Source organism: Lutjanus erythropterus, chromosome 11 (assembly GCF_056507025.1).
Source record: "Lutjanus erythropterus isolate fLutEry1 chromosome 11, fLutEry1.hap2, whole genome shotgun sequence".
Lineage (NCBI taxonomy): Eukaryota > Metazoa > Chordata > Actinopteri > Lutjaniformes > Lutjanidae > Lutjanus > Lutjanus erythropterus.
Window position 1 is genome coordinate 10153310 of NC_139327.1, and position 16120 is coordinate 10169429.

A 16120-nucleotide genomic window follows, 5' to 3' on the forward strand; every position below is an offset into this window, starting at 1 on the left:
ATACATGGATTATAGAAATAAAAGCAAGAAAAGATAAGATACACTGAAAATATAGCTAAAAATACTACTGTAAATATGTTGCAGCGTTTCTTTCAGTGTTATCTAAGACAACCGTGTGTTTTTTTCCAGCTATCACTGCCACATTTCCATCAAAATGTTCCATACTTTCTCTGATACTGATGTAAAGAAATAACACTGAGCTTATACAACTGAAATCTCATACTGAATAACTGCCCACAAACAACATGAAAAATCACATTCTCATTTTGGCAAAAGTAATTCCTGTATTATTTGCCTTAAATTTGAAACAGCTGTCCATCTAACCCTGAAACCGGTCTCACATACCTGTCTGCATGTTCACTCTGATGTTCTATCTTCTCCGGCTATCATCTGTTTTGTTCTTAAATTGCGTTCCTTCCCCTCGCGCTGCTTGTCTGTGTCTCTACACTCGGTCCTGTTCTGTGCTCAGTGCAGCAGCACTATAAGCAGAGAGAGGGAAACACCTCTCTCTCTCCTGTGGCTGCTCATAAGCAGCATGGGGCGGAGACAAGTGCCAAAAGACGCACTAAACAGAATAACTGGTTTTAAACCAGTGCACAGGGGTGGAGGCTGATTACTGGATTCAGATCCTTTATTTAAAAGTACTGATACCATACTATAAAAATACTCCACTACAAATCCTGCATTCAAAACTGTTCAAGTAAAAGTACTATTATCAGAGAATATACTTAAAATACGAAGTTTAAGTAGTCATTGTGCCATAAAACGGTCCCTGTCAATATTATTTTAATTAATTGTTCAAAAGAAAATTAGTTGCTGAATATTTTTATATTCAATTATTTTTTTCAGTCATTTTTCAAGCATAAATTTCAGGATTTGGTGCTTTAGTTGGTCATTTATTTTGGACTGTTGGTTGGACAAAAGAAGCAGCCTGAAGACATCACATTGGACATTTTATAGACTAAGTGATCGATCACAAAATTAATGAAAATAATTGTGAGTTGCAGTCCTATTGGATGGATTAATGAATAAGATCATTATTTGTTTGTAGCATGGCTGTCCTGTGAGAACTGCATCTGTAAAAGTCAATTTTCATGGTGTCAAAAAAAATACATGATGATGAGGATGCATTTTCCAGCTGATTCTGGGGGATTTATAAAGATTTTTTTTTTTTTTTTAGCAGAAGAAGGGGGTAGAATTCAAATTTCAACTTTGAAGATATATGCTTTTCATTGGGAGGGGTATGAAAAATTGTAATCTGAGTAACTACAAACTAAAGCTGTCAGACAAATGTAGAGGAGTAAAAGCTACAATATGTGCCTCTGTGATGAAATGGAGAAGAATTGGACCTATAAAGCTGCATAAAATGGAAATACTCTGCTAAAATATCTTGAATTACTACTTAAGTACAATATATGAGTAAATGTAGTTAGTTTCATTCCACCACTGGAAGGGCATGTTTGCTTTGTTGACACCTCTGCCTTTTACATCCGATCAAGACACATCTGTACTTAACAAATTTGCCATTTTGCAGCCATTTTGACATAAAATAGTTGTGTAAACACAGGTATTACCAATGATACTAATTAAGGTTCAGTTCCATTCATGACAAACAGAGTCAGGGTGCTGCTCTTGTACATGCAAGGCTCTGCTACACTAAATGGAACAGGACCATAATTAGTATCATATCATTCATATCAATATAGATGCAGTGAAAAAGGTTTATGAACAGAAGAAGGAGGACATATTGCACATTAAACTGTTGAACTTGACATGTATCCCTGGTGTTATCCAGCCATGCATCCAGTGTAGTCTGGCATTCATTTGTTGAGGTTATGAGATATTCACTGCAGACATTTCTGCCTCAGTCCCAACACAATGGAAGTGACTGGGATTTCATTGTTTTTGGGTTCACCCCAATGATGTCCCTGTCTGTTTCCCCGTCCCTTCCCTCGAGCCACGTTTCTGCTCTCCCAGTCCCTTCGGTGCTATTCTTCACTTGTCCACCAGATGCCTCACTGTGTTGTAAGCTCCTGTAGCCCCTGTCTGATCACTCAGCCCCAATTTCAATCCAGCTCCTACACGCTTCCCTTACCCACTCTCACTTCATCTGCACGTTTGCATGGATGAGAGCAGCCACACATCATGTACTATGACCTCATCCCTCTTTGGGTGAAAACATGCGCGATAAAAGCAGCCAGTCAGAATGTGTGTCTGAGGCAAACCCTTCATCACAGGTTAGTTAGTGATGTCACTGAATAAATGCCCAATTGTGTCTGTAGCTCAAAGTAAATCAGGTGGTGATGGTGGGACTGAAGTTTTTACTGTAAAAAAATACAGCCCATCATAAAAAAAAGCTGTTTTTAGGATGGAGTTTGGTTCAACACCACCAAGAGAGCAAAATAAAGTGTCTTAACAAACTAAAAAACGACAGATATACATGACCTGAAGATTCAACAAGGTAGCTATATGTCAGGTTTGTCCACTTTGATGGAGGCAGACTGAAAGGACCTCTATTTCTTTATTTTTTTCTATGTAATGACACTGACTGTCGATCCTCAAAGACACAACACAACTGGTCACCTGATGAGCCTGGGCTCCTAAAAGCTAAACAGCCATACAGTTTCTTATTTTATGCATTTATGCATTTAGTGATGTTTCAAATCAGTCAGCCTTAAGGGCGAGTGGGTTCTAAAACCACATCGAAGCAGGCTTTCCTACCACGCTCCTCTCAGGTGCAGCACCTGTTCAGTGTCTGGGATGGAGGTAACGCCACAAAAGTAATGAGTTACTTTTCCTAAAACAAAAGACATTTTTCGTGCCCACATGACAGAATGACATGATGAAAAAATGTTCAACAAAGCAGAGATGTTGCCAAAGAAGCGTGGTTTTGATCTATTGAATCATTTGTCCTTTCACAAGCTTGCCATGCCATGAATGTAATGAGTGTCACGTCATTGCCACTTACATCTTTGTCAATGCTATTTATGAGATTATCATTTTAATATTTATTTAAGTACGATATCCATCTTCTGAATGCTCCTGTTCCAGTCACAGAAAAGTGACTGAGTGTGATTCCACACTGAGTGTGTAGGGGCCGGATTGGAACTGAGCCAGAATCACTGACCTGCACTGTCAATCTCTGTCATCTGCATTTGGATCCATCCCCTGCTACCTTGCACCCACCGCCCATGACAGACAACTTACACTCTAAATAAACAGCCAGAGGCAGTCTCATGGTTACTGTGGATAATCCTCAGACTTCACTGTGTGCAGTTTTTACTATTATCTGCCTTTGGAAGCAATAATGTTGGAAAACACCTCCCACTGAAATCCGTTGAAAGCTGAACTCAACTTTTAGCGCATGCATGTAATGAAACAAACATACTTAATAAAACTGTTAGTCTCAGCTGCAATAGATGAGTAACTGTGTGTACGGGCATTCTTAAAAAGAGCACAACATTTTAGTACATTTTCAAAGAGGAAGAAGAAAGGACAGTGTCTGAAGGGTCACGACCTGGGAACACAGGAACGACAGGTCAAGTCAGGGTGGGGTTAAAAAGTGCATGTGCAGTGCAGGAGTCAAACAGGCTGGGAGAGGAGAGGATGAGGAGTGCTTCAGTGGGTCAAACGTTTGGTGAAGAGGAGTGAACAGACTGTCTGTGATCACATTCACTCAGTGGCTCTCACTGGGCAGAGCACTGGTGAATGATGCTAAAGCTCAGAGCAGCCACAGGTGCCAACGGCACAAACCTGGTGCAGGAGAGTGGGCCCGTCGCGGTGAGCATAGAGCAAGTTCTGATGGGTAAGAAGAGAAAGCAGTGGTTAGTGCCGGAGGGCTTTAGAGCCCAGTTAGTCCGCTTTAAGATGTCACCTGAGGCGGGAACGAGGCAGACAGCAGGATAAGTGAGATTGGAGCGTTCCATGAAACTGATTTCTTTATCACTCCTAAAATAAGGATGTTCACACGTAAAAGTCCAGCTGCTCAAACCAAACCATTGATACTCAGTTTTCCAGCTGGTCCAATTTATGTTCTCAACACAAGTCATGTGTTGAAAATGTTGCTTGATTATTGGTCATACTGTCGGTGGGTTAAAAAACAACAAAAGACAGTTTCCATCTGGATATTGTTCATCAAGGAAGATCATCAGGTCCTGTTCATGTTGGTGCTTATCTGGAGACTTGCAGCAGACTTTAGACGACTACGCACTACTAATGTCTCATAAGATAGCAGATTTTGTTTTTAGATCAATTATTTATTGGTATAATGTAGAAAACACCAACCAAATGGAAAAATTCAAGTCTGGCTGTATAAGCCAAGGAAGAAGCAGTGTGAACTCTGGACCAAAGAACCGCCCTCTGATCCAACTCGCAGACATGGTCTTTGGACCGCTATTTATTCTGGTGTGAAAAACAATGGAACCAGTCACAGAAGTGTACCATCATGTGCGTCATTTCATTCTTCAATCTGACTGTTTTGGTGACTGAACTTGTAGCACGTTTGTTATCAAAATGCGATTGGCAGACGACAAACCTGGACTCACGATGAAGTGAGAATTGTCTGCATTATTAAATCTAACGATACAAAACATTCATATTCAGGGTCCTCTAAAGTCTGCTGATATGCACTCCAGATCAAATCCAACATGAACAGAACTCGACAGTGTTCCATGATGAATGATAATCAGGTAGAACCTGAAGCATTTGTTGTCTTTTTTTCTCACTGACTGTATGACAAATAATCAAACAAAATTTCCACCACATGGCTTGTGTTTACAATTTCTGAACTTTTTTGATGTTTGCTGTTGTGAACACAAAGCAGGCCAGTTGGAAACTTAAGGGCTTCAGATTAAACTTGATGTCAAGTCACATATGTTCTCTCCTGATCGTTGCCACAGTACTGAGGTGTCTCCTGTGAGATGGAGCAAAGTCAGCCTGAGCTTCTGGATTATAAAATCTGCATCAGCTCTCAACATTTTAAAAAATAGGTCATGTTTGAGCAGCAAAAGCAATCTAACACAAGACCAGTCTCTTGTGGCGGTTGTTGCCAACAGTCTTGGCTGAGGTCTGACTGATGTTCTCAGCAGAAATCAAGAGATGTAAAAATAAACTTTGACATAAAATATAAAGCTTTTGACTTGAATGTTTTAGATATGAGAAAAAAATCAATAGTTTTGAAGCAAACGCCCACCACAGCTCTCGCTATAAGGGTCTGGACAGTTTTTGAGTTTGGCACCTCTGAGACATTGAGAGGTCTCTGACCGTGAGTCACTGTCTCTGCAGCCCTCGAGTAGATAGTACTGCTGCTGACCTTAATCAGAGGAGGCATGTCACCAGTCAAAGCTGTCCGATCCAATATATGTTAACTTACGGAAGGTTGGCAGACCGTCTTTGGTAGATCTGAATTAGCATCAACATGCCCTGCATGGCATATTACAAATTACATGCTGATGCTACAGGACAAAGAAACCACAAACCAGTTTAAAACAAACAGAATGTTGTTGATCAGATAAGATGATATCATTATAACCTTACAACTTTCTGTCAGTAAGAAAACTTAAAATCATTTCTTGGCCTTTTAAAAGACCATAGACTAGTTCCAGCAAAGCCAGTTTTTAATGTATGACACATAACTACACTATTTAAAGAGAGTAAAGAAAGACTAACTCTAAAGAAGACTGTGAAAAACAAAAAGAGCTGATGGACACTTTCACTGAGGCTCATGGAGCTCTGAAAGTGAAATCTAACAGAAGTAGTTCAGTTAAAGTGTTACCTTAAAGATCCAGTGTGTAGGATTTCTGTGAGATTTACAAGGATTTACTGGCAGAATGTGGCAGAAATGGAATATAATATTCATATGTTTTTATTAGTGTACAAACACCTGGGGTTCCTTTAATCAAGATCAAGATCACAATTATACATTTTGTGTCATTTAATATCCCAGATATGGTAGGTAGGTTTTTTCCTGTTTTTTCAAATGTAAATGACAGAATCTAGATTTTTTTCATATTCACTTATCTGCATTAGCACACAGAGACCAGAAATTCAGAATTTTCTGGGGATATATTGTTAGCACTTTGAGTTTATGAAAAGTGCTGTAATACTGCTGCTACTACTACTACTACAACTACTACTAATCAATTAATCCTATCTGGATAATTCTGATCTAGTTTAAAGCGTTTAAAAACTAGCCTCAGAAAATAAGAATTGCTGTGTTTTTGTTACCATACAATGAGCCCTTTATATCTACAGAGGGAGTGGGTCCTCTTCCACAAAGCCATGTTGAACCACCATGTTTCTACAGTAGCCCAAAATGGACAAACCAAACACTGCCTCCAGAGAGGGCTTTTGTGTTTTCTACAAGTTTCATGGCCACTGTAGTTTCTCCTACACACTTGGAAGGGGAGGGCGAGGTAAGGGGCATGCATTTAGTTGCAATCTACAACCTCGCCACTAGATCCCACCAAACCCTACACACTGGTCCTTTAACTCACATCGCATAAGAGAAATGTATACAAGTCCATTCAGTGCTTGTAGTCATGTGTGACGTGATTAAGGGACAAAAGAAACCTTGGGAACTTTCATATTTTGTGGATTTGGGAGATTTTGGAGAACCCTGCAAAAGTGGTAGTGTTTCCACCGACATAACCACAAAATATAATGTCTAAAATAAAGTTAGACAAATAAAAAGCTCCTTCACTTTGGTTAACGTACTACTTACTGTAACTTTGCCTAGAAAAGAATCTGACAAAGTGGCAGCCATTAAGAACGACATTATAGAAACAGCCAATTGTCTTGCAGATGGTCTTGTTTGTATGTCATATAGACTGTTTCAGAACAAGTTAAAAACTTGGTGTAGTATGTTTAAGCAGTACATTTTTGCAGTCATTAGGCTAGCAAACAAACCTGTCTTTCTCTGAGTTGAGACCCTGAAACAGAGTTTCTCATGCTACATAAATCCCCTCAAATTGGTGGATGGTGATGGTGGCAGAGCTGCCTGACAGGTCAATTAACACTGCCTCTTATTTCAATATTTAACATTTAAGTTAATGAAAAGATTTTAAACATGGAATCCATAAGAAGGATGGTTTTCCTCCAAGTTTATGAGGATAACAATCCTAAAGGGACAGTGCGTCACAATATTCTTGTAGGCTCTTGTATTATTTATCTGTTGTCCACGATACTGTGTATCGGCTGTGGTCATTTTGATCTCTATCATTTTTTGCTTCCAGTTCTTAATTCTTTATTTACCATCTGTGAAAAGATCTGTTCAGCAGAACTTGAAAGCAGAGGTGTGCGACTTGAGTCACATGACTTGACTTAAGGAGACTTAGAAGGAACAGTTCACCCAAAAATCAAAAGTACATATTTTCCCCTCTGCTCTGTAGTGCTATTTATCCACCTAGACAGTTTTGGTGTGAGCTGTAGAATTGTGGAGATGTTGGCTCTAGAGATGTCTGTCATCTCTACAGTATAATGGAACTAAATGGCACTCGGCTTGTGTTGTTCAACGCACCAACAGTTGGAAAAAAATTGTATTCAAATATTATGGTTAAATGACAGGGAAGAACGTTAGACAAATATGTTGACAGGCCAAGGAAAAGTAGTCAGATTTTTTTGTTTCATACTTCTGTTTTTACTTCACAGTCTTTTACAGCTGTATTATAATTTCAGAGCCACCCTCTCTATTGTTATTATTTAAGGAGGCTTGTTATTGATTGCCACACAATTTCAACTTGTGTGATGTAAGGTGAAACCAATTTTAGTTAATGTTGAAAATAAAACTCATCTTTTCATGACCACTGTCTTTAAAAGATTTAAATGTGGGACTTTCTTGAGACTTTAAGGTTAAGACTTTCTTGTGATTTGCACATTGGTGACTTCCTCCAGCCTCTGAAGTGTTTGGTACTGATGTGTGAATAAAGTTAGCAGTGAACCATAAGGTGGCCTGATTAGAGTCCAGCCACTTAGCGGGAAGAGGAGACCTGCCCAGCACAGTGCTCTGTGTGTGTGTGCTGCGTAGCAGGATGATTGTGTGTTTTCACAGCAACTGGTTTGTGCTGACTCACCTTCAGGTCTGTACTGGGCGATGATGGTGACCACCTGTCCAGCTCCTTTCAGCGCTGCTGCTGCTTGTTCATGTGTCGCTCCTCGCAGGTCAATGCCATTTACCTGTTTCAACAACAAGGAACATTCACTGAATCGTTTTAATGGAATTTATCTTTTACTGGACACACTGGCACAATGACTTGCAACACAAATGAACTTTCATTTCACACCAGGAGCCTCATTTATAAAAATGCCTTAGCGTTGTACTTGAACTTAGTCTTAAGATTATTTCTGACAGTGTGCTTCTGACAGTTTGATTTATAAAAGATACTGAGAATTAAAAACTTTGCTTGTGTTGGTTCTGAGAAGAAAATTTTACAGAAGAAAACTTAAGCATGAAATATTTATAAATTTCAACTTCGTGACAGCAGCTGCCTTACAACTTTCCCTTTTATAATGCAGCACAAATGAGGGTTTCTTCAGGAACCTTGTACAACAGAAAGTTTAGAAAAATCATAATTTCAAGGCAGCTGTCTTCACAAAATATTTGAATTTTGTATCAAACTCAAACTCTTAAATTTTGAAATAAACTTAAAAAAAGTTTTTCCAACCTATAATCTTTGGTTGACATAATTAACATTTGTTCTTAGATAAACATGAATCTTTGAGTTTTGGCAAAAAAAAACATTCAATTGCAATCATTTGATTTTAACACACTAAAATAATGATAAATCTGACTTTTGAAATACAGATTCGAAGTTTATCTAAAACAGAAAGTAAATTAAATCAATAAAAGATTATAGGTCAGCGAAACTTTTTTGAGTTTATTTTTAGTGAAGACAGATGCCTTGAAAATATGAGTTGTCTCAGCTTTCTTGGAAGATGAGATCACAGTGACGGTGTAGGAGATTGAAGCCTGGAAAAATGCATTATTCAGTGGACTAAACAGTAAGGTGACAAAGACAAACATGGAGTTTAGGAGTGCGTCACTATTAATTCCTCACACCTTTATTTGATTATTCTTATCACACTGTTCATAAAGTTAATGCAGCGCTCACTGCAGGGTCCAATACTCCGACATAAGCAGAAGAAAATGGCTTAAGTCAAGTTGAGACTTTGCTTAGAGATAAGATCATTTCCATGTATACTTGGTTTTTTACTTAAGGCTTAAGATCAAATTTGATCCCAAGTCCATTTCATTAATGAGGACCTAGATCAACTTTCACATGATGTGAAGAGGGCTGGGCTCCATTTAATACAATCTTCTTAAAGAGGGAAATCCAAGGATGGCTCTGTTTCTGTGTAGCTTTACTCAAGAGGATTAACACAGTTTTACACTTTTATCTCGGACACACGTCTCCTCCGTTCACAGTTTGTGTGCCGTCCTTCTGTCTCGGGCCAACTGTGGCCGTGGCAACAGACCAAAGAGCCTCAGGTGCGAGTATAAAAAAAGCCACAGTAGACATATATAGGTGTGTGTGTGTGTAGAGACAGAGGATTGCATGGTCAAATATGTGGGGACAGAGAGGGGAAGTTATTGTTAGATTTGAAAACCAGGCCACTGTTGGAATATTAACTGCCTGCTTTCATCAAGGCAGAGTGACGTGCTGATTGGACGCAAATTAACAGGCAGACAGTGCCATGTTGATTTAACAACCTGCAGGCTATACAATACAGCAACACTACAATGAAATGACACAGTGTAATCTGCTGCACAGTGTGCTATTAGTGTGGGAGGCAAACTGTTACAATTAACTATAATGAGGCAGAACAATCACTTTCTCCAGCTACTGACACTAAGACCACTACTGTGTAGTCTGTTCATCATCTCCGTAAGTCATCATTAAATCTTATTATATGTGTGTTTTTAAGTGGATAGTTCAGATTACTTGAAGTGGGGTTGAATGAGGTGCTGATCCACAGTCAGTGTATTACCTACAGTAGATGGTGGTTGACACGCCCTCAGTTTAGAGAAGCAGCAGAGAACCACCGTAGGAAGTGAAGCAACACACTGCTGTGTCAGTTGTGTGCAACAGTTTAAATTTAAGTGTGCGACAAGAAACCACTGTTGCATAAGACAAATCTCACTCCAAAGACACCAGACTCCTTCGGCAAAAACAGTAATTTTACTTTGCAGAAGACGGGAGTTGCTGGTCTGCCTCTGCCTCAATCTGTTAGTTTGTTTGTGTTGTTGTGTGACTTTGGTGCTTTAAAAGGTAAGCTTGGATTCACAGAGTCCTAAAGCAACACAAACAAACTAAATGACTGCAGCAGCAGCAGACCAGCAATACCGGTCTTCTGCTAGATAAAACCACCATTCTTGTAGAAGGAGTTTGGTGGCTTTGCAGAGAGTGATATTTGACTCATATAATATTGGTTTTCTTTCATAAAAGGCTGTCTGACAAAAAAGTAAGGCAGTGAAATGATCCTAAATAGACTATACACTTCAATCGATTTAGATTTTCTGGGCAGTACATTGCTTAGCTTCCAATACTGGTACTTTTGCTGCTTCTCCAAACTGAGGGTATCGATGTAATAATAATCTGAACTACCCCTTTAAACCTAAGATTATAAACCACTGCTTTCATAGAAGTAGATGCAGACTAAGTCAAGTAATTACTATTCTACAGTGTGAAAACATAAAACTGTTATTGCCCACACTGGGCAATAATGACCAGGGAAATGTAGTTGTGCGAGTTTGCATTTTTTCAGCTTTCTTCAAACTGATTTCACCTGGATTTTTAAATGATGGAATGAACAAACTAGGTCATAACACTTCATGCATCTTAATATTATTTTACATGATGAGAAACTGCACAGATAAGGTCAAACATCATTCTACATTTTACACTGTTTTATACAATCTGAATGACCACACTGAGGTACAGAGCTCAGGTATGATAACGTCAAACATGGGATTTCCTCAGAGGAAATCAAATGAGTGTGAAAACACATTTCAAGGTCAAAATGGTGAGGACTTTAACTACATTCTTGTTGTCTGTGGTCAGGACTTTATCACACATTTCATTCAGAATACTGTGTCTTTGGTTAGTTAACATTGCAGAGACACAGTATCATTTCATGCAGATGCTCTTCTGATTATTCTTTGGTGGTTTGAATCTGTGTGCAGGAAACTCTGCATCAGCTCTTTACTGTTTAAGTGATAAGCAACATCTTTTTTTCACTCCACGGCAAATACACACTCATTTTTTATTGCAAAGTAAGTTTTCATTTTCTGTACAATTAGCTGTGGCATGTAGGTGCATAACAACAAACAGTATTAAGAATATAAATAAAGATTAAGGCAAGTAATGTTGGTTAAAAACAGCATAAATCAAAAATAGAGAATAGACAATAACACTAACAACAAAAATCTACAAACAGTAGAAGCAATATCTACAAGGGTAACTATTATTTAAAGCTGTTATAACTTCTGTATATTGAAACATCTCACCCATATAGACTGGAGGACTACCAGTTTGGCCATTAGTCTGAATCTTAGTGAGAAGATTCCAAAATAAATGTCACTTGATTTATGGCTGCTGTTTTTTTCACCACTGATTATTCATTGATAAATTTTTCAATTAAATTGTCAGAAAATAGTGAAAATTCTTGTCACAATTTTTAGAGATCAAGGTGAAGTGCTAAAATGGATTGTTTTGTCCAGGTTTTACATTACTTAAAGCATTAATTGTTATCAAAGTTGATAGACTGATTCATTTTCTGTTGATTGACTAATTGATAAATTACCTAATCATGTGGAATTATGTCACATCTTAGGTGACTCTTAGCTGTAATGTAAGTAACCACCAGTAGAGGTCAACTGTAATTCCAACCAGTTATTTTTCTAACTCAATGGGTCATACAGTGTCACATGATGAATCCAAGAGATAACAGAATGGGGGGTCCAGGGACCAGGAGGTAGCTGTGGCTCAGGGCGGAGCGGTTCGTACACTGGTTCATTCCCTGGCTCCTCTGGTCTGCATGCCAAAGACACAGAACCCCAAACTGCCCCAGACGGCGGTGCTCTTTGTTTGTGAATGTATGGGTGAATGTGACGTGTAGTTGCAAAGCATTTTGACAAAACAGTCCTGGAGTTTCACAGCAAAACAACGTTGCAGAATCTCGCAAACAATTGAAGTGAATGGTGACCAGTTTTCAAACAGAAAAATGTAAAATGTCTCCATACCGCTCATCTGGTGTAATTCAACTCTACTAAAACCTGACAAGCCAAGCTGACTTGAAAGATGTCATTTACAACATTTTTTTAGCCTAAACCTTCTGATGGTGCACGGCATGCAGCGAACGGAATGTTCTGGGAGGCTTGGATTACACAAAACAAGCAGAATAGAGGTATTTTATGTTTTTTCTGTTGTTTTTTTGTACATTTGAAAACTGGTCATCAATCACTGACATTGTTTGAGAGATTCTGCAACACTGTTTTCCTGTGAAACTCCAGCCTGACCTCCAATCTGCATGAGGGTAAGGAGAGAATGACTAAATTGACTAAAAAACTATCCCTTTAAGGGTAATGATATTGGCACTGGTGTCACATTTTTTTTTAAAAAATAGCCAGCCCTATAAAGGACACAATGTCAAAAGACTCTGAATGGGAACCGCAGGAATATGATGCAACCTCTGAAGCCGAGAAGCGTTTTAATAAATTTCTAGTAACTACCACTGACACACCACAGCTCTCAGTAGTAATACTGGAGAAATGCTGCAGGAAGGTTGTCCATGTTTGGCCCTGAAAATGAATCTAGGCCAGTGGGACTATTACACTCTCTATTAATATGCTGGAACACACAGCCAGAGCAGAACATTTCAAAAGTAGAGACCCAGCCTTTGTTCTATCAGTTTATCACTTCTGATAGAAAGATCATGTAACAGGTAAGCAGATTGTTAACATTTGTATGTAAGGAGTTTGCATTTACTTATTTAAGGCTGTTATACTCATGAGACAAAACACAATTTATAATCTCACTTACTTTTGAAAATGTTCCAACATAATGTGTCTCTTACATGTCTAAAGTCAGGCTCACTCACCGATAAGATCTGGTCACCTCGCCTCAGCTCCCCGCTCAGGTCAGCAGGCCCTCCCGCCAGGATGAAGGAGACGAAGATGCCCTCGCCGTCCTCGCCGCCCACGATGTTGAAGCCCAGGCCCGTGGAGCCTTTGTGGAGCACCACCTTCCTGGGTTCCCTGTACAGACAGTTGAGATAGTACATGAGCTCGGGGGAGTCGCTTGGTTTCAGCATCTTCAGGTCGGTCGACAGAGGACGGAGAAGTGGACAACAATTGCGCGGTGCGTCGACAAGAGCCTCAGCGATGCTCTGCTCGGGCTACGGAGCTCAAAGACTGCTGGAGCTCCACAGGGGGATGGTGCTCTACTTAGGATCACTGTCCCCAATTCAGGTCTGACGGAAAAGGAAGCTCGTCACATGCTTTCTTTCTCTGTCTCTCTCACACACACCAGGATACATGCATGAGATGTGTGCAAACATATAGTTAAGGATACCTGCTCCCTGTAGGGTTGTTGTAACATTTTTAGGGTACAGACTTAAATAGAGACATACTTGAGGTCATAGAGACTCATTTTATGAAAATTTGCATCCCGGCATCCTTTATGAATATATTAATTAGCTGCATTAGTACCTACATGTTCATGGAGAGACCACAGAAAGAGTGAAACCTCCCACATGATGACAGTGATCATTCATCCACAGTGTCAAACAGAACTAATACTAATAAAAACCTAAATACTGAAATCAGACTACTTTGCAGTTTCCATTTTATTCTCTGCTCACTATATTTATTATCAAGTTACATCTGACATAACTGAAAGCAGCCACACATGAACCCTCCAGTGGACAACCAGGCACACCAATGTCACCGTGAATGTCAGCAGCATACTGCCATCTGCTGGCGGATGCATTAACTACATGAGCATGAAGATGCAAAGCACCTTATGCCAGTTGTTCTCAAGCTTTGTTCAATAATGTCCCTACTTTGCAGCATTTTTTTTTACAGTCAACTTCCCCTCCACAAAAAACTCCACATGATGTTTCACTGTCAAAAAAAACAGCAAAGAAACATCAGAGGTTCCTGTGTTAACAGAAACTTTATAAAACAAGCCAGCGTTCTGTACAAACACACAGTGTTTTGTGCTTAACTGTAACACATCATCTAGTTAGTGACAGCACCCTCTCTATAAATTCTAACATAGAAAACAGGCGGAATAAACTCATCCACTACAACAGGCTGATTCAGGCATTTCTAATGGAGCACAGATAACCTGATCCAATTTCCCTCTGCCATTTTCAACCATCTTAGCAAACCTGCACATTTCATGACAAAAACATCTACTGATCACGCTGCAGTGCAGTTTTGATGCCCTACAGAATGAATTGACATTTTGTCTCAGTTATAAATAGAGTAAGCAGAGTTTGTTGAGAGCTGCTGAGGGGCAGATAAAGGAAATCATTCATGCAAAGAGCAGAATGTGGACAGAATTGTTTCTTTGTCACGTGCATATCATACCTACACGTAGCACAATGTGAATAAACCCTCTCATAGTCTATGATCATTCACTGGAGAACAGGCATTTGCTGGTTTGTTGTTTCCGTGTTATTATAGCTGACACCTAATCAACCCCCTACAGTAAACGCATGATTAATCATGGAACATTATAAGCATGAATAATAGGTTACAATAAGTTACCTGCATTTGCAAAACAACAGTTAACTTTGGTGTTTCAACTTCATTTTGTTCCTGATACTTAATTCAGAACAATATCTCTGCTGCTCATCTGCCAAGACACCTAATGTATGCAGCCCAGATGTACAACCCAAATTAAAAAAAAAAAAAAATTGGGACGTTGTGTTCATAAATACAGAATGAATCATTTTCAACTTGTATTCAACTGAACACGGTACAAAGAAATTTAATGCTCAAACCGAAGCAAGAAAAGTTGTGGAATGCTCAAAAGCACCTGTTTGGAACATTCCACAGGTAAACAGGTTAACTAGTGACTGGTGACTGTGTCATGGTTGGGTATAAACAGGGCATTTTGAAAGGTTCAATTGTTCACAAGCATGGATGGGGTGAGGTTCACCACTTCATGGGCAAATAGTCCAACAGTTTAAGAACAACATCTGCAGGAATTTAAGGATTTCACCACCAACAATCCATAATATCAGAGAATCCAGAGTTTTACACAAAGTTCCAACTCTTTTGGAACTGGGTTGTACATCTAAGGTGCAGAGTTAGAATCCGGTTCAAACTGGATAATGAATCTTTGGCTGGATTTGTACAAGTGAACTGAAATTAATGTCTTATTAAACTGGTTTGGTTTGCAAGCAAAGTGTTGTGTTTGTAAGAAATAGTTTGAGTACACCAAAGTGCAAAAATATTCTTTGCAGTTGTTTTATAGTTTGAATTGTATTAGCAGAGCCATTGTGTATGATGAGGACAACTCTGTCTAATACAAGCAGGTTGTGCACGAACATGCACATCACAACCTGCAAAAACTGAACTCTCTAAGCCCAAAATCACAAATTCACCTCTCGGGCTTTACAATCTGCACATCATATGACAGGCCTGTTCAACCAGGAGCCTGTGGAACAGATGCGGCCCCTTGGAATATTTCTTTGGCTCCCAAGAGGCTGCCTTCAATTCAGGCAAGCATGTGTGTGATATGATACATTAAATCAAGCAACATATCTCTGAGTTAAACCGTAGACTGTGTGATCTGAGCCAATATGGTATTTTAGATCTTTTTAAAGGACCTATGCGCTGTATTAGCTGCAATAAGATTACACGGCAACTGCCATGTCTCATATTGCACACACACAGAAACTCACATTAGCTAAGCAAACAACAAGCTATTAAAATGTCTCTTTCGAAGTTAAAGAAACGTAAAGTTGATTGTGAAAGCTGTCAATTCCAGATGTCTTCTGATAGCCGCCACAAGTAATAAATAAGTGTATTTATTTATGTGTGTTTTCTATCAGGGGAATATATCTATGGACATTATGCTGTTGTTATAACAGTTATTTGTAGTCAAGTATT

General features: G+C 39.2%; 1 protein-coding gene across 24 annotated transcripts in view; it reads right to left on the reverse strand.

Annotated features, from left to right (window-relative positions):
- dlg2 (discs, large homolog 2 (Drosophila)) overlaps positions 1–16120 on the reverse strand; it is a 279866-nt gene that overhangs the window by 15508 nt on the left and 248238 nt on the right. For 15 of the 24 annotated variants that reach the window (XM_084730723.1, XM_084730730.1, XM_084730728.1 and 12 more), the window contains 3 exons: positions 13096–13252; positions 8070–8172; positions 3754–3798 (listed from right to left, as the gene is read on the reverse strand). In XM_084730723.1, coding sequence (XP_084586849.1) covers positions 3754–3798; positions 8070–8172; positions 13096–13252 — 305 coding nt within the window. The remainder of the gene's footprint in view (positions 1–3753; positions 3799–8069; positions 8173–13095; positions 13253–16120) is intronic. The other 9 variants (XM_084730746.1, XM_084730741.1, XM_084730739.1 and 6 more) reach the window with 1 other exon arrangement.